Source organism: Solea solea, chromosome 12 (genome assembly GCF_958295425.1).
Source record: "Solea solea chromosome 12, fSolSol10.1, whole genome shotgun sequence".
NCBI lineage: Eukaryota > Metazoa > Chordata > Actinopteri > Pleuronectiformes > Soleidae > Solea > Solea solea.
This window is the reverse complement of record NC_081145.1, coordinates 6,234,519-6,253,314: the sequence shown is the minus strand read 5'-3', so window position 1 is coordinate 6,253,314 and position 18,796 is coordinate 6,234,519. Positions and strand designations below refer to the sequence as shown.

General features: G+C 41.4%; 2 protein-coding genes across 2 annotated transcripts; both read right to left on the bottom strand.

Annotated features, from left to right (window-relative positions):
• Positions 1 to 790: 790 nt before the first annotated feature.
• Positions 791 to 8,961, bottom strand: fam185a (family with sequence similarity 185 member A). Its single transcript, XM_058646162.1, has 8 exons — positions 8,367 to 8,961; positions 7,172 to 7,281; positions 5,472 to 5,564; positions 4,847 to 4,985; positions 2,805 to 2,846; positions 2,623 to 2,718; positions 2,398 to 2,532; positions 791 to 1,139 (listed from the first exon to the last, which is right to left on the bottom strand). The coding sequence occupies exons 1-8, from the start codon at positions 8,818 to 8,820 to the stop codon at positions 1,027 to 1,029; spliced, it is 1,182 nt and encodes a 393-aa protein (XP_058502145.1). The 5' UTR covers positions 8,821 to 8,961; the 3' UTR covers positions 791 to 1,026.
• A 581-nt stretch (positions 8,962 to 9,542) lies between these two features.
• LOC131469487 (mediator of DNA damage checkpoint protein 1-like) lies at positions 9,543 to 17,646 on the bottom strand. The gene is made up of 2 exons (XM_058644442.1): positions 12,623 to 17,646; positions 9,543 to 10,596 (listed from the first exon to the last, which is right to left on the bottom strand). Exons 1-2 carry the CDS (start codon positions 17,541 to 17,543, stop codon positions 9,884 to 9,886), a joined length of 5,634 nt encoding a protein of 1,877 aa, XP_058500425.1. The 5' UTR covers positions 17,544 to 17,646; the 3' UTR covers positions 9,543 to 9,883.
• Positions 17,647 to 18,796: the final 1,150 nt, after the last annotated feature.

Genomic DNA, 18,796 nt, shown 5'->3' with positions numbered 1-18,796 from the left:
AACTCTCACACACACACACACACACACAAAGGGAGAATATGCAACCTCCACAACCTATTTGTTGTGTGGCCATTTTTGTAATCAATTTTGTTTAGGAAAAAAGGCTTAAAATTCCAGTGCGGAGTGTCTGTTGCCCCCCGGTGGACCTCTGAGTAATTACAACAACACTGAGGTCCTGATTTGACCTGTTTTTCCTGCCCCACCTGTCCCCAGTTACACACACACAGAAACAGAGCCATCACAAGCTTTTTTCTCTACAGTAAAGGTAAATTATGTGTTGTTTATCTGTCTTTTACTGTACTTATTACTTGTCCACACTGCATCCAGGAAACTTAGAGCAGTGTAGTGCAGAGGTGCACGCACAGGCAGCCGTCCAGGAAAACCTTGCTTGCCGTTGGCGGAGCACGAACTATGAATATTGGACGACCACATCTGTGAGAGGCTAAAACCATCAACATGATAAAAGTGTGAGGTTCTACTGAACGTCCAGGTTTATTTAATCCACTGCTGAATATGTTTGTTGGCATTTCTTGGTCAGACAGATGTCTGGCTCAGACAGGCAGTTGTTAAGGGGGCACACATTTTCAATGCGCATATAATTATTATACAAGTATTTGTACGTTGTTAATCCCTGTAGGAAAATTACTACGGAACCTCTGTAGGATTAGGATTAGGGGGCAGCCACTGAGCATCGCCTGGGGAACAATGGAGGTTGGGTAGCTTGCTCAGGAGCACCCCAGACCTTTGCAGGGAATATGCTGCAGTTATATACACAGTATTCTTCCAACACTCAGGATATAATGTTTAGATTTATTTTCAACAGATATTTGTTAAATAACTATGGATGATACATGCTATACAGTCATTTATGTCTGGGCAGAGGATTAGATAAATAAATAAATGCAGCAGTGAAGTGAAACTATCATCAGCCATGAACAGCTGCAGTAAATATCTGTCTCTGTCTCCGAGTGTAAAGCCTCAGTGCTGTGACGCAGCATCACAGACACAAACGCTGCCAGTCTTAGCTCAGCTTCCCAGCTTCAGCGACTCAAACCAGCTCTGCGTCTTCAGTGCAACAGAACCGGTGTCTGCCCGAGCTTTAACCCACTGATCCACCGCAGACGCTCCATTCATGTAACCTAAAAGAAAAAGAGCAGATATGTTAGGGTGTTGATGGTTTGGTTAATTACATCATAGTGATGGGTACTGTTAGGATTATATCAATATTTACTGATACTCTTTTTGATACCAGGGTCATCTCTTTAATCCACTGGACTCCACTGCAGTAAAACGCTGTAAATCTGTCACGGCTGTCAAGTTATATTCCATCACTTGGACCGATTCCTCTGGTTTCTGTGTGACTGACAGCTCTTGGAAAAGTGACGCTAACAACATCTTGAGGTAGCAGCTGCACATTTCATCGTAACAGAAGATTTGCTCAGTCGAGTTTTTGGATGATTTTGCAGCTCTGTTAGCAGCAGCCGAACCTTAAGCTTTGCTAAAGAAAACCCACTGTACTGACTCACGCTTGTGTTTGTACCTTTTGATTTGCATCGCAAGTGAATGGAAGTGCAGAACTGCCACAGAGGAGAACAAATGTGACAAAAGTTTCTTGTTTAAATGAGATAGTTTTCTCATTCTAACTAGATCAGTTTTAACCTAAAAGCTGGGTTTATTGATTGATGATTGCTTGATGTTTACATCAGGAAGGAATGAGTTGGAAGGTGGAGACAGAAGGTCAATAAAACATCCAGAGAGTATTTAGCGTCTTCAGCCGACAGATGTACTCTGAATCCTTCAGCTGTGCATGACGTTGTGTCATCGTTGCTGCACAGAATTATACTATAAATATGTGCAATTACGGATCAGACTAATCAGATGACATTAACTCACTCATAGCAGTGGAGACACTGTGTACATGTTACAGCTACAAGAGAAACTGAGGATAACGAGAGATCCTGTTGCAGCCGTGAACCTCAGAGCAAACACCTTCAAACTCATCACTTCCTGATGACACAATAACCAATTAATAAACCTGACTTTAAGGTTATAACGAAAATAAAAACATCTCCTAAATGTGTGTGTGAGTCCAAACATGATTATCCACCAACATGGCTGAAGAGTAAACAATGCAGTGCAACGTCACACATAAATCTAATGCCGCCAGCCTCATTGTGATTTGGGCATGACTAGGATAGAAAGAAAGGAAGATAGCAAACTGAACTCTAAAGTGAATTTGGAATAAACTAAACATAAATATCGATAGCAGTATGGTTTGTCCTCATCCTTATTGATGCTCAGCCACCGACCAATGGGGAACCACAGTATCGTTTTTCTGATATCCACCCTTTATTAATTATACTGTAAAGTGTGATGTAATGAAAAATAACAACTTACCAGTAACAGTGGTTTGGCCTTGGCTTGTGTTTTTCTCGAGTGCAGACAGAACGACCTCTGGGCTGATTTCCATGGACTCTCCACAGAGCTCCACCCCTGCTTTTAACGAGGACGGGACACGCACGCACACCGCTCCTGTGTGTCAAGCAGAAGAGTGAAGACCCTGACTCTAAAGATGTGATTCATAAAATGAATATTGTCCTTGGACAGTGTGTGTGTGTTTACCTTTTTGACTGTGCAGGTCAGCACTGCTGCCATCTCCCACATACACGTCGATGCCTCCGCTGTCAGAGGAAACACTCAGGGAACTGTTTGAGCCATCTGCAAAAGCAAAACCTGTTTTTAACCAGCCACTGATATACAGTATACTGCACATAGAATACCGTGCAATCATTCTGCCTGCTTACCTATAACTGTGTCTCCAGACACATTCTTCACTGTGGCATCACCTTTTGATCATTAAAGAACACATAGTCAGTCCCTAATGAAGCAATAAAGATTCTTCTTAGTTAATCAAATGGTAAAGATTGTGGAAAATGTAATAAAGATATGGCCTTTGACACATAACATAAACATAAATTACAATGACAGGATAATTGTTTCCATGTCTTCTACATTGCTCATCTTTATCAGGAAGACGCTTAAATTCTGACAGCATGACGCACCGTCTTCACTTCATGTCACGTCATGTGGCTGCTGGTCTTTGTTGTCCCGTGTCCTCTGTTTTATTGCACCGCCAAAGCAAACAAGTACACAATATGTGTTTAACTGCAACCACATTGCAGTTAAATCCTCTCTACTGGATCAGAGCCCAGAATTCCTGATGTACCTAAATCCTGCTTTACCAACCAACGTAACACTCTGCAGATGGTGGCTCATGGACAGTGACAGTTTTTGGAAAATATCATCCTAAATTCAAACTACAGGTTCTCTTAGCCATAGCTCAATTTAAAGTTTCATTGTGTAACATAGGAGGGTTTTCTTAGCAAAAATTAAACATATGTATGGCACTTTCCACTAGCATGCCTCCCCTCGGCACAGCACGGTTATTGCTTTTCCACTTGCGATAGTACCTGGGACCAGGTACTTTTTTTACCTACTTTTACCTGATCTGACGAGGTTCTAAGTGAGCTGAGCCATTACTATGTGTGACGTGACGTCGTCAGACTGCCGGCCACTGATTGGCCAGCGTCACTGGAAGAGTCGTGAGCAAAAGTCCGACACAAGAATCAAACAGAACAATGCCGAACTGTAGATCAGTTAAAAAGACTCAAAAATCCTGCAAACATGCGTTAATCTGCAACATTTAGCAAGGGAATGTCTAAAATCTGCACACTCACCATTAAATGTCACTAATTCTTACAAACTGGACCATTACGTAGCTGCTAGCTAAGGTTGTATGGTGGATGTACTGCTCATGAAATGCTATAAAAGTGTTTTTATTTACAGTGTTTATGTAGAAACAAAAATGGTCGACAGACTTCCCTCGCAAAATCCACACAGGACTGAGGCAGAAAAGGCTCTGCTATGTTTCTGCAACGCTGTCAATCAAAAACAGGTTCCGCCTTTCAGACACACACACACTGTAGAGGAAGCAGAGTTTTCCTTGTCGCCTTAGAGCAATCGCCACTGGTATACATGATATTTTGCAGATAAAAACAACATAGCAACATGTCTATGGTTAAAAATCAAACACTGATCCAAGTTCAAAGGAACGCCCCATGAGTTCTAACTCCAAATGGAACACACCATCATAGCAGAGTTGCTGGTTTACTACTCTCCTTCGCTTCCTCTCCAAATGTCTAAGAGTTGAATTATTGGAAACAATTTGAAATACAGCTATATATAGCTAAATATGAAAATACTGAAATATACCTACACCCAGCATTACACTGCGTTCATGCTCATACACATACATCTACATACCACCATCTGTTTTATTTTTATAAACAATGAACATATTAGGTTAATTTCAGCACGTCAGCAACGGGCAGAGATTGAAAGTGACACTGTGACTGCTTTAGAGCAGCAGTGGAGAATTATCACATGATGAGAGGAGACAACAGAGTGACAATTAAGGACCATAACGGCAGTATATTCTTTACATTTCCACAAATAAAGTGTATGTGAGACCGTTAGTTAACCTTAGCTTACGTTTTTCAATTCTGCGTTATATTACAAAGTATTGAGTTGAACTTTTGCTATTGACCAAATACTTATTTTCCACCATAATTTACAAATCCTACAATGTGATTTCCAGGATTTTTTTTTCACATTCTGTCTCTCACAGTTGAAGTGTACCTATGATGAAATTACAGACCTCTGTCATCATTTGAAGTGGGAGAACTTGCACAATCGGTGGCTGACTAAATACTTTTTTGCCCCACTGTATATGTATATAATGAAGTTGCTTTTTGTAGATGACTGATAAATACTGCTGATTACTCACCGTGTACAAGACCCAGCTGTATTCTCCCAGAGGACGAGGAGATGCTGCTGGACTCAGCATAGATGGCTTTGACCTTGAGAGAGCCACGTTCTGTTGAAACATTCATCCTGGTTCCCTGGAGCTTCTTGACGTCCACTCCCTGCACAAGGAACACGACTGATCACTGCACGAGGCTGCGGCCTGGTGATTTACAAAGACTTTGAATGTTTGAAACATCTCTACATTTATAAGTGTGAGCATGTATCTCACTCTAGATCTAGTTCAGAGCCCAACTGAAAAGCAAAGTTAATCAATTGTCTGATGTAACTGTATCAAACAGTTGTGTCTTAGTCCAAAATAAAATGGATTCCTCATTTACAGGAGGAATACATGGAGGACACAGTGGAACTGCTCATGCAGAAAACATCAGTGTTGACACAGCACTTTCCTGGATCTACATCAAAGTTTAAAGTCGGTCAGATGATAAGTGACTGCTGAGGAAATGAAAAACAGAGGCAGAAAGACAGATATTCCTGCTTTCATAGTCAGATGGCTCAATTCAGTATTGTGGCTGCTGCTGCCCCCTACTGTCTGCTGAGGGTGAGTCATCCAACAAAGCACTATGTAATAACGCAGTCATCCTTACAGCGGCTCCACATGTGCTGATGTCCACGTTACCATGGATGGTGCCAACACCTGTGACACGTCCTCCTCTGGACTGGACCTGGATCTGATGACCCTGGGAAAGAGTGACACCCGATTTATTTCTTCTTATTTTCTTATTTTATCCATTTAGTTGGACTTCTAACTCTGGTCTAGAAAACACTGCACTGCGCTATCTTAAGAATACCCGACGATGTTGACATGGCCATCAAGTGTCCAACAACTGAACTTATTCTGAAATATTCTTATACCACACACAGTTACATGTTATAATAATAATAATAATAATAATTAACTTCATTTATAGTGCACTTTACAAAGTGTATAGAGCAGAATGCTTCATAACATAACTGTCCATTATCTTAAAAGCAAACAAGTAAAAGACTTACTATAGTTACTGTTTTAAAAGAATATAAAGACAGAAATACAGGCAGAATTAACCACAAATAAAATAAGAAGGAACTCCATTGATCTGATCATGTCATGCAGGTTATTCCACAGTTTATTTAAGAGTCACATACTCATGTCTTAATCTGACTATTGCACATTGACCTATAGGTTAACGTAATCTTAAAATGTTGTTTATGCTATGGATAATTCTTTGTTTAGTAGTTTTTGAGCAAAAATATGTCACTGGATTTTAGTCATTTTGAACATACACTATACTTTTTCTCCAGGTTCTCCAGTTTCCTCCCACAGTCCAAAAATATGTAATATGGGGATAAGGTAAATTGGTCACTCTAAATTGACCGTAGGTGTGAGTGTGAGAGTGAATGGTTGTTTGTCTCTATATATAATGTGGCTCTGTGATGGACTGGCAACTGTCCAGGGTGTATCCCGCTTATCGCCCTATGTCAGCTGAGATTGGCACAGCACCACCCGGGACCCTCCTGTGGAGGATAAAGTGGTAGAGGATGGATGGATGGATGGATGGACGGACTTCTCCTTTGTCCCGTTGTTGGAGCATCGGGGGATGGAACTGCTCAAAATTTGGAAGCTAAAATGTTTCCCAAAACAAACATGGCTATTTTGAATTTCCTAAATGCCTCGTATGAAAAGTGATGGTAAATTCGAGAAGAACTCTGAAAAGAACTGGGACCAAGTTTGGAAATGTGCTTCAGCTTCATTTGACTATTACGGAGCTTCTTTATGAGGATATTTGTTGTATTTATACTGTATGTGGCTCAATATATGGTACATGCTCTTTTACCAATTATTTATTTATTGTTGTGTTGGTTGTTGTCAATATAATATTAAAAGTACAATTAAGAATAATGCTTTAAACTGCCCATAAAATGGCAACATCTTTCTCCAGTTAATACCATAACATTGATGTCAATGTAAACACAGTTGCTGGAAAGAGATCCGAATAAATACTTCTTCATGCATATCAGGCAACACTGACGCCAATATCCAATTTTATAGGTAATATATGGTTATTTTATTTCAGCTTGTAGAGTAAGATACAGTGTCATCTATTGGCTGATCCTGTGCCTCTATTATCTCCTGCATTTGTCTAAACATATATATATATATATATATATATATATATATATATATATATATATATATAAATATATATATACATACATACACGTGTATATATATATATATATATATATATACATACACACACACACACACACACATATCAATAGTTAGTTTCATGTCATCACCACCTACCTTGACAGAGTGCAGTGAACAGTTGCCTCTCTCTGTTTGCACCTCACAGATGTTACACTCCATGTTCTTCACTTCCACGTTGCCTTCCCCTCGAGTGGTGATGAAGAGATCTGACAGAAAAACACACACTGGTATTATTGAAGGACAAACGTGATCAGTGATAGATTCTTTTGAGAGGAGAGATTTGGGACAATACGAACATTTCTTGTCAGGATTATCCTGATAGAAGGATTGCAAATTATGAAATTATTGCAATAATTGTAGAAATATAATCACAGTGAGTTACTATTTTGTTCATATTCTATCTTTACTTGGTTTTTACCCACAGGTTTTCAGAAAGTTTGCACAAATAAGGACCAATTATTGGATACAGGGGAACGGATGAATTAATGATAAATAAAATATGCAACAAAATGTTATGTTAGCAAAATGTTTTTTCACAAAAAAACCCAAATACAAATACAATACAAAACAAAATATCTCAAAAATGATCTTCATATAATTATAAATCATAAGGAATGATTGGAAAGATGCAGGCTCCCCCTTGTGGCACTCCAATATAAATCAAAATGACTGTATGTTGGCGAGCTAGACATTCTTTCATGTCACTCAATTTTCTCCAGCCATGATTATGGATAATGGAAATTCACCACGATTTACTTGAGTGTTTAAATGTTGTAATTAGATAGAGTACATATTTAAAATCCAGCACTTAAGTTAGAGACATCTAATGTGAGACTGCAGATTGAAAAAAAATTGGGACAAATCCGAAGACCTTACATACCAGAAGGTATTTAAACATGTCTGTTGTGCAAACATGGCAGCACGAGATGGCAGCCTTCATAAAGCAAGGCCCTTGCCTAAAGTATAGCATTCAAGGTTAATTCATTGGTTACATATGCGATTTTATTAAGAATATTTTAGATTTATATGTATACATACTTAAGGGTAGTATAATAAAAATGATAACTTCTGCCAATAACTCCTATGTGTAGACTGTAGCCACAGACCATCTTTAGTCTCTGGGCAGATGATGGAACATATAAACATAAATAAACTACACATAGCTATACACTGACACGTGGATCCAGTTCAGCCACAGATAGACATAAAACAGGACAAAAATAATGTAAAGTGTCATCAGTATAAACCAATACTAGTCCCAGTGTCCCAGCCCTTGTGTAGAGACACTCACTGCACTTGATGGGCGCAGTCAGATCCACGGACACGCTGCTGTTCACCTTGTCAGCTGAAATAAGCAGCTCACTGCTCTGATCATCATAGTGGACGTGGACGTGATCCACACCGACCTCAGGCTGCTCAGTGTCAGAGCCGTGGACAGTGAGGAAGACTCGGTCAGCCTCCGGGAAACTGTGCGGGTCTAACGGGCTGATGGAGATGCTGCAGCTCAGCTGTGCCCGCACTGAACTGAAGGGACTGACGGTCAGAGTCCACTGTTTCAGAGGCTGCTTCACCTCCTCATGTGCCGGACACTTGACGGAGGCGGAGGTGGCAGAGGTAGAGAAGGAAGAGCGTGGAGTGCTCAGAGGGCACCGGGGTTTTGTGAGAATCCCGGGCCTGACTGAGAGGGACCAGCGGCGGAGGAGAAGGCCGACACCTGCTCGCTGACATGCTGAGCTCCACAACATCCTGCAGCAAAGCTTCTCATACACTCTTTACACCACTACTACTACTACTACTATTATAACACAAACTACTGAGCCAAACACGCCGCCATTTACATCACGTAACGTCACAACAGTGGCAAGTGTGGGTCGCAATCATCCAACAAGACCAAACTTCCGGTTTGGGAGTTCACATTAAAAGCCAGCCTTTCTCAAAGTGTGGCCCCCTTGTGGGGTATGGAGGTACTGCAGGTAGTCCGTGTGAGCTAATTTAACTTTTTAATTTTTAAGGAAAGTCGTTGCATTTCCGGTTTTAGTTAATTTGACGAACCGGATGCACAATCTTGTGTAAACGTAGCACCACCAACTTCTGGTCTTGACCAATCAAAATGCAACTTAAATGTGACCCCATTCTTTACGCAAAGGCTAATGGGAATTGAAGGCGTGGATTTCCAAGTGTGACAGGTTTCATGTCTGAGAAGAGTATGTAGTTACTTTTACTACTACTACTACTAATGATAATAATAATGATTTTAATAACTTTTTTATAAATGTTATTTATTGGTGCCTTTCAAAACAACCAGGGTCACATAAAAGGATCACTTTAAACAACAGTTTACCAAAAGAGCAACAATATAGCATCAAATAATTGTCTAATAATATTCATGTGACAAAAAAAGCTGAACGCAATTTATTGATGTAAATAACTTTATTAATCTTATCTTAATTACAAAACATCCCAAGCATCTTCAATCAACCATCGACTGGCCCTTGAATTCAGTAAAAATCAGTCTCTGTTGCTGCAGATTCAGACAATCTTCATAGAAAAATACGTCTTCATGAGAAGATTTCTCTCGTCAGTGGAAACAACTGGACACAGGTTATAAAAAGAACTATGAAATTAAAACTTAAACTTTTATTCTTTAAAGTATGTACATCCTCAGTTATTGCTATCTCAACCTGTAAAGCAAACAATCAAAGCTTTTAAAAATCAAACACCACAAGGTGGCAGCATTGTGCTAATGGTGCGCTGGTAAGTGTGTGGAGAGAGTGGGAATGAGTTTTCTTAATAGAGCAGGGTCAGAGGTCATGGTGCAAAGCCTTTTGGTCTGATCATCATCCTGACAGTTTTGAAAGACTGTCTGTCATTGGTGGGGTAATACTCTGAAGATATATTATGCCACGTCCCCCAGAAAATACCATCCCTGATTCCTTTATACTTTCCCACATAGTATCTTCCGTTGAGGTTTGCAGCCATGCAGGCATCGAACCACCAGCCCGAGCTGTAGTAGGCCCCACAGTTCCCCGAGGGATAGCGGTCATTGTCCCTGTCTGGTGTGGTGAAGGCCCTGCCGTTGTGGTCATACATTTTGCTGAAGCGTAGAGCGTTCCCCGCCGTACCAGAGTAACCTCCAACCGTCAGCCTGTAACGCAGACGCTCACTTGCCACCTTGAACTGCTCATACTCTGCATACTCCATCAGCCCGTCAAAGTCCTCCAGCTCCACCCGCAGCACCATGTCCCTGTCCCGGGTCAGCAGGTGGATCATGTTGTTCCCCAGCCAAAACTCCCTGCCGCCCACTTCCCCAAAGCCTGACCGGTACTCAGCCCAGGTGCGGTTGAAGCTCACGCTGCCGTCCTGTCTGAGCTGGATGAGCGTCCAGCCTCCACCAACCAGCTCCATGTCACAGAAGACGGAGAAGCTCTTGCTGCGGATGTCAGGGGTCACCAGGTACACGCCGCTCTTTGTTCCTCCTTGGAGCAGGTGGTCAGAGCAGTCTCGCCTCAGTGCTGTGGAGACTGGAGATTAGGGGGAAAAATGGAAAATTCATAACTATGAAAGCCACTCCAATATCGTCCAAAAGGCGAATTAGTCTTCCTCCTTTGAGGAAATGAGCTAAATTCCTGCTTCTGCTCATATTCTGAAGGTGAAATTATCGCTGCAGCTGCACCAGGGAAGTATGTCGGGTCACAGGGGTAACACGTCTGTGCGCGACTACTTTTCCACAATAAAAGGTTTCGTATTCTTCAATGTGGACCTCCTATATGGACGCTTTTTATTAGATTTCTCTGGCATGTGCAGATATTTAGATGGTTAATACAAGATGCCAATATTAAATATATCAGTTTAATCATTACAAAAATGATACACAAAATTACACAAGTGAAAAATGTTCTGCTCATCAATTATGGTCCGTCTGTCCAGTCTGGATAAATAGACTGGACAGACGTTTAAAAATGTTTATTTTAAATGAAAAAACAAACTACACGTAAACCTACATAAATAATGAATTACTGGAAGATTAATTCTACATTATTTGTCAAAATAGGTAAAAATCTACCTCAAGGCTTTTTGTTTTTGTCTCTTTTTTGGAGATGGATTGATGTGTGAATTCATGAGACGACTCCGATGCTAAATGCTGCACAGACTGAAGGCCGCTCTGCACTGACGGATGTTTTGAAGCTGTTTGTCAGTGCGTGCTTGCGGTTTTATGCCTTATCGCCACACACACAAACATTTTGCGCGCACATGCAAATTCCTCCTTTGACAAGTAATAACCATGATGTATGGTGTAAAGATGATCTCATGCACCACCAGCACCAGAATGATGGCCTATTAAACGTTTTATGTGATGATCATTAAAGACCGCCATGTGGACCTCTCCCTTGAAATCCCTCCAGGTCGGGTCAAGCATAACAACGTGTTGAAAGCAGCGCTTCAGCTCTTGTTTCTTTCATTTCTCTCTCTTTGATGTCATTAGAGGACAAATGATGTTTGGAGGACGGCTCATAAATGTCACAGGATTTCACTGTGAAGTTAAATTTGTTTTTTATTCACCTATTTCTGTGGGTCACATTAAATGAATGTGGACGCTGCAGCTGCAAATCAACGTGTTTATGTCTTCATCATTTTTAATTGTTGGGCTCAGTTTGCAGTTAGCAGTAACGAAATAACCAAAACTAAAATAAAATCTTCGTTAACTGAAATTAAAATATTAGCATATGAGTTAGATCACTAACCGAAACTGAATTGAATTAAGATTGTAGTGAAAATGTGCTAAGTTTTCATCTTTCTAAATACATTTCATACATAATTCTTTTGGTTTCGTATAAAGTGTATTTATTTTTCCTCTGCTGGTAATTTTGAAAGGTTGTATATTCATTCATAATAAAAATGTTTTCAATTTCTTGTTGTTTACAATGTGGGACATAAGGCGATGCAAGTGAAACATTAACATTTGCTATGTAGTCAATTTGGTTGCGTTGGTTCATCTCTAAGTGAATCAAACCTCTAGTCTTTTATTGGCTCACAAACAATGTGATGTGTCTCATGAGGGTTTTTATTATTATCATTATTATTATTATTATTATTATTATTATCATTAATATTTATGTTGTTATGTTCATGTGTGTCTTTAGTCTGTTTGATTTTTAACCTTTCACACTACATCCGACCTCAGCAATATGATGCACATTTTGCACTTCAGTCTACTTTCTTGTCGACCGTTATATTTCATACATATAGTTGTTCATTTGTCCTAATTACATCCTAGTACATTTTTACAATGGCATCTTTTGCTGGGTTTTTATGACACAATAATACTTATAATGACCTTTTTGAATCTTGCACCTGGCAAATACTCCATATTACAAAAAAGCTAAGCATTTACAAAAAATAAAAACTATTATAACCTTGTTCAGTTGCACTCTAATCTTTTATTTCCTTATTCTCTGTAAGACTATTTTCTTTAATATAGCTATCTGTCCATCCGTCTGTCTGTCTGTCTGTCTGTCTGAGATCATAGTATGAAATAATATCTCTTGCCTTTTGATGGAATCCACTTGACTTTCAGGTCAGTCCCTCTGTCCTCTGGGTGCTCTGTTGTTGGACGCTTGTCCACTGACCGTGCGTCTGAACTCTGGCTGTCTCTGGAAAACACGGCCACCTGGTTGATTTTTACACGCAGCTCGCGTGCACTGGGAGTGGAAGACTCCAGCGCAGGGACCTTGGGGCCAGCGGTGTCAGCGGTTGTTGACCTGGTGTCAGGGCTCAGTGTGATGGTGGTTTCAGCTCTGGGGGAAGGGACTGGAATGAGCACGTTGTCTGCATGCAGGGTTTGTTCAGGTGCTGTTTCCACAACATGGTGCGGTAGCTCAGCTTGCACGCCGGGCTCAGTGATAGACTTTAACGTTGTGGATCCTGGACTGGTGCTAGGGATAACACTTGGCAGGGTCCCATGGATCATTTTGTTTGGTCTTGTTGTCATTGGGATCGATGAATGTTGTCCGGCTGTTTGTGGCCCCAGATCAGACGCAGCCCTGCTGTTCGGGTTCACGGTGGAGCCCTCAGCGAGAGTGTGGAGGAGAGGGAAGGTGTCCAGGCTGTTGAAGGTCTTTGGGCTGGGAGTGATGGATTCTTTTGTGCTGGGACTGAACTCTGCGTCACCTGGGGAATGAGTCATTTCAGTGCTCTGTTTTACAGAGCCAGATGTAGGTGGCATGTTGATTTGAGAATTTTGGATGCCATCTGCAGTTGTCCCGCTGATCTCAGGATTGGAATCTGTTTTGGTGTTTGGGTTTGACTTTTGTTGCACTGCTGGTTGTGGCCTTTGAACAGATGTTGCTCCTGGCTTGAATGTGTGTCCGCGTCTGGGAGGAGGTCTTGGTTTGGAAGTTTTGTTGGATTGTGCTTTGGGGATTTGATCAGGTACAGATTTTGGGTAAAGATCAGGCGTTTGGCTCGGCCCAGGTGTTTTAAGACCCTGATTTTTTTGTGGTGCTTGGCTGGTTTTAGGCTTCACATTTGGCTTAGTGCTTTTGCTTGGATCAATCTCCAGTCGTTTTTGGTTAAGTTTGGGTATGTGGCCAGGTTTAGGGTCTAGGTTTATTACAGGGATTTTCTGGCTAGGTTTAGGCTTTTGATCAGACGGTGTGTTAATGCCATCAAGTGCAAGTTTTTGTCCAGGTGTTTTGACTTGGTTAGAGTCAGACTCTGGAGATGGATTGTCTCTGGAATTTCTCATTAATTCCGATGTGGACCTGTTGTTGGGTTTTAGCGTGAGCTTTGCTTTTCCTATACTTCCAGAATCAGGTTGTTGAACAGTTGTGTAATCAGCCCTCAGATCAGGTTTAGTCTTTTCTTTACCTTTAACGTTTTTCTGAGGTTTTTGTTTAGGATCAGGCTTGACAGTTTGAAGAGGATTATTTTGATTTCTTTCAGGTTTTGAGCTTGGTTCAGTCTGAGGATTTGTGTCTGAACCAGTTGCGTTAGCTGTTGGCTTTTTATCAGTTGTAAGATCTTTGTCATGTTTAAGCATCGGATTATTTTTCAGATTTTGATCGGTAGTTAAATTATTAAATGTTACTCTCCGCTCAGGTTTGGGATTATGGGCCTTTTGACCTTTGACAGGCTTGAGTTTCTGGTCAGTTGTGGGTTTTTGGAGTGAAGGCTTCAGCTTTTGGTCAGTTTTGTCAGGTAAAGGTGCTCGGTCTTGTTTGTGGTCATTCTTAGGATTTTTTACCTTAGGAATTGCTTCAGGCTTAATTCCATGTTTGTGCTTTTCAGCAGGATTTGGTTCCTGGGCTGGTCGAGGTTTTCCTCCAGTCTTGGTGTTTTTTGTTATCCAGTGGCTGGGCGCTGTGACTCCACTCATTGGAGTTGTGTGAAAATTCTCTCGAGGAGTTGAGGTTATTTTAGTTGCCACAGTTGAACTCACTCGACCCTGGAAGCGTGTCCTGACGCTGGGACTAGTTGTGGAGGTGAACCTAGTCGTGGCACTGGTTCTTTGTTGTCTGGGTACACCCAGTGTTCCTATTGTGGGTGTTGTAGTTGGTCCACTTGTGGTCTTAAAACCTGCGTCTGCATCAGGGTATGGGTGCTGATGACTGTGAGCCACATCGGTGTCTGTGCTGTGGGATGGTAGTCCATGAGCGCCTGTCATCATTGCTTCATCGACATCTGTGACCAAATGTGGACTGGACAAAGGAGGAGGTGGAGAGGATAATGTCAAGGTTGTAGCTTTGTTTGGGTCCATGGTTTTATGTCTTGTTGTAATAAAGCCGACGGTAGATGGAGGAGTCTGGCTGTCTGAAATAAAGTCTGTGCTTTCACTTGCTTTGTTGGATGCTAATTCTCCATCAGTGTCTCTCTGTACACTCTGGACCACTTTTTCTTCCTCTGTTTTGATGTCTGCGCCTGTCGCCCCGTCCCCCTCACCCCACTCACCCCCCTCCTCCCTGTTAATGGTCTTCTCTTGATCTGTTCGCCCAATGCGTTCAGTCTCTTTTGGTTTATCCTTATTTTGCTCCATTTTCATTCCCCTTTCATCTTTCTTTTCCCTGTCCTCCCGGTGCTGCTCTCGTTCCTTATTTGTATGCTCATATTGGTCCTCAGACATCTTTATTCCATCACTTCCCTTGTCTTCCTCAGTGTGGGTGTCTTTCTCAGTTTCCTTTCTTGAATGTAGCCTCACATGTTGGTCGCCTTCTGCTGTTTTCTCTTTCTTTCTAATATTAGTGGTCATATTTCTTTCTTTTCCACTCTCTAAAATGCGTACAGTCTCTTTTGTTTTATCCTTATTTTGCTCCATTTTCATTCCCTTTTCCTCCTTCTTTTCCCAGTCCTCCCGGTGCTGCTCTTGTTCCTTATTTGTATGCTCATATTGGTGCTCAGACATCTTTATTCCATCACTTCCCTTGTCTTCCTCAGTGTGGGTGTCTTTCTCAGTTTCCTTTTTTGAATGTAGCCTCACATGTTGGTCGCCTTCTGCTGTTTTCTCTTTCTTTCTAATATTAGTGGTCATATTTCTTTCTTTTCCACTCTCTAAAATGCGTTCAGTCTCTTTTGGTTTATCCTTATTTTGCTCCATTTTCATTCCACTTTCCTCTTTCTTTTTCCTGTCCTCCTGGTGCTGCTCTCGTTCCTTATTTGTATGCTCATATTGGTCCTCAGACATCTTTATTCCATCACTTCCCTTGTCTTCCTCAGTGTGGGTGTCTTTCTCAGTGTCCTTTCTTGAATGTAGCCTCACATGTTGGTCGCCTTCTGCTGTTTTCTCTTTCTTTCTAATATTAGTGGTCATATTTCTTTCTTTTCCGCGCTCTAAAATGCGTTCAGTCTCTTTTGGTTTATCCTTATTTTGCTCCATTTTCATTCCCCTTTCCTCCCGGTGCTGCTCCTGTTCCTTATTTGTATGCTCATATTGGTCCTCAGACATCTTTATTCCATCACTTCCCTTGTCTTCCTCAGTGTGGGTGTCTTTCTCAGTTTCTTTTCTTGAATGTAGCCTCACATGTTGGTCGCCTTCTGCTGTTTTCTCTTTCTTTCTAATATTAGTGGTCATATTTCTTTCTTTTCCACTCTCTAAAATGCGTACAGTCTCTTTTGGTTTATCCTTATTTTGCTCCATTTTCATTCCCTTTTCCTCCTTCTTTTCCCTGTCCTCCCGGTGCTGCTCTCGTTCCTTATTTGTATGCTCATATTGGTCCTCAGACATCTTTATTCCATCACTTCCCTTGTCTTTCTCAATACGGGTCTCTTTCTCAGTTTCTTTTCTTGAATGTAGCCTCACATGTTGGTCGCCTTCTGCTGTTTTCTCTTTCTTTATAATATTAGTGGTCATATTTCTTTCTTTTCCGCTCTCTAAAATGCGTTCAGTCTCTTTTGGTTTATCCTTACTTTGCTCCATTTTCATTCCCTTTTGCTCTTTCTTTTTCCTGTCCTCCCGGTACTGCTCTCGTTCCTTATTTGTATGCTCATATTGGTCCTCAGACAACTTTATTCCATCACTCCCCTTGTCTTCCTCAGTGCGGGTCTCTTTCTCAGTCTCCTTTGTTGCATGTAGCCTCACATGTTGGTCACCTTCCTCTTTCTTTTTGATATTAGTGGTCATATTTCTTCCTTTTCCACTCTCTAACACATCTTCTCTATCTCCATTTGAATCTCCTTTTTTATTATAGTTTTCTTTATTTCTGTCTGTCTCCCACATATTTTTTTCAGGAGCCTTTTCTCTTGCCATATCCCCGTTTTTCCTAATTCCTCCAGCAGTTGGCACCTTTTTCTGTCCCAATTTGTCCTTTACATTTGCCCCTTCTTTTTGAGTTTTTCCATCTTTTTCTGTCATTTCTAGTAAGGTTTCTGCTTCCTCATTTTCTTTTATGACCCTTTTATTGCTCACTCTCTCTGCTTCCCATTTATTTCTCCCTCCATCTTCCAAATGTGTTCTTTTTTCTGAGTCCATTTCACCACCTCCTTCCATAATCTCCTCCACTTTAAGCCTGCCTCTTCCAAACTCCTCTCTAACGTCTTCTGCTCGCTCATCAGGTTTTCTCTCATTCACCCAGTTCCTCTCATCCTTCATCCTTGTGTCTGCATTTTCATTCAGCATCACATGCTCTCTTTCTTTTTGCGTTCCACACTCTCTCTCAGTTTGGCTTACTGTACAGTCTGCACACATCCTCCTCAGTTGATCCACATTGTCCTTCAAGTCCTGCAGATCCTTCATGATCTTTTCCAGCTCTCTGAGCTGCGATGGAACATGAAGAGTCAGCGGTGGCAGACTCAGTAAGTACGGGCATGTTGTCTCCTCCTGCCCTGGTCTGCACGGACCCTCAAGCTGCAGCGTTGCCTCGCAGGGCCCAAATTCCTTATCCACCAGGAGGTCTCCTTCTCCAGAGACGCCTGTTGTCCAAGAGAGGCTTGAGAAGGCAAGCAGGGTCCCACATACGCACAGCACTGTTAACCTCATCACGTCCCGAGGGTAAAGAGTGGAAGGAGAGGAGGGAGAGAGTGGAAGAGAGTTCGACCTCAGTTTGTGAAGCTCAGTGACAGTCAGAGGAGTGGGTAAGGAGGGAGGGGTAAGAAGGAGGAGGAGGCAGAACTGATGGAAGTGTCGAGTGGAAGGTAAATGTCTGAGAGAAATGAGGAGTGAGAGACAACAGGTGAAAAGAGAGTAGGACAGTGAGGATTGAACTCTGAATATGGTGTGTACTGGATGATATATATGTATATATATAAATATATATCAAGGATGACACATGATGTGACTCATCAAAGATCATTAAATAAGCTGAGTTTACAAGCTTATTAGTATTATCTATTGCTCCACTTAAAGTCATTATTTAATGAAGACCATTTCTTTTGCATTCTTACTCCTCGCTGTAATGATAAGTTTATTATGACTCTCAGTATGCATATGTGCCGCAGTTGCTTTGGCCCATGCTTCCTACGCTTCCTGTTAGTGGTCCATTAACATGTGAAGGGCAGATGTGACAGGTCAAAATATGCAATTTGATTGAAACAATTGGCTCCTTTGCCAGGGTGAATGGTTTGTTGCTCAGATTTGTAAGAACATATTTCATCTTACTGTCGCCTGTGTGGTTCAGCCTCTGCGTAATAGAAGTCAGGAATGGAAGGATTTATCAGAGACGGATGATTGATTTAAACTCAGTGTCAGGGGAGAACCAGAGTTATTGACTTAATTTAGACAGAGCTAATCCTTGACAAGTGTAGAGCATTAGTGAGGCAGAGTCTTGGTGGAGAAGCAAGTGTTTTTGTGCAAATTCGTCAAAGATTGGGGCTTGTAACTGAGGCATCTGCTTGGCAGGGAGTTTAGATAATGAGGCTTTTTTTTTTTTCATACCCAGCGTGTAAATGTCAGTCCCACCACAGGATATGGGATGTGAGTGATAGCAGGCAATCCCTGTGTCTCATGTTTTGGAAAATCGGGTCATGTTTAATGCTCGTTAGATCATTTTAAATCGTCTTATTTTTAGACTGAGATGAGACGTGACCCTCTGCACATTTTTGTTCTGTGTCTGCTTCACTGGACAGATGCTGCTGAGATTCCTCAGCTGTCCTTTAATAATGACAAAGGAAACCATTTGTTTAGTGTGAGGACTGTGGGAAACATCACAGGAAGGAATAAAGGTAAAAGACAACAGCCCTACAGCTTCAGGGTGTCTGAACACTATGAGTTCTGGAAATGTTTAATTCAATTTT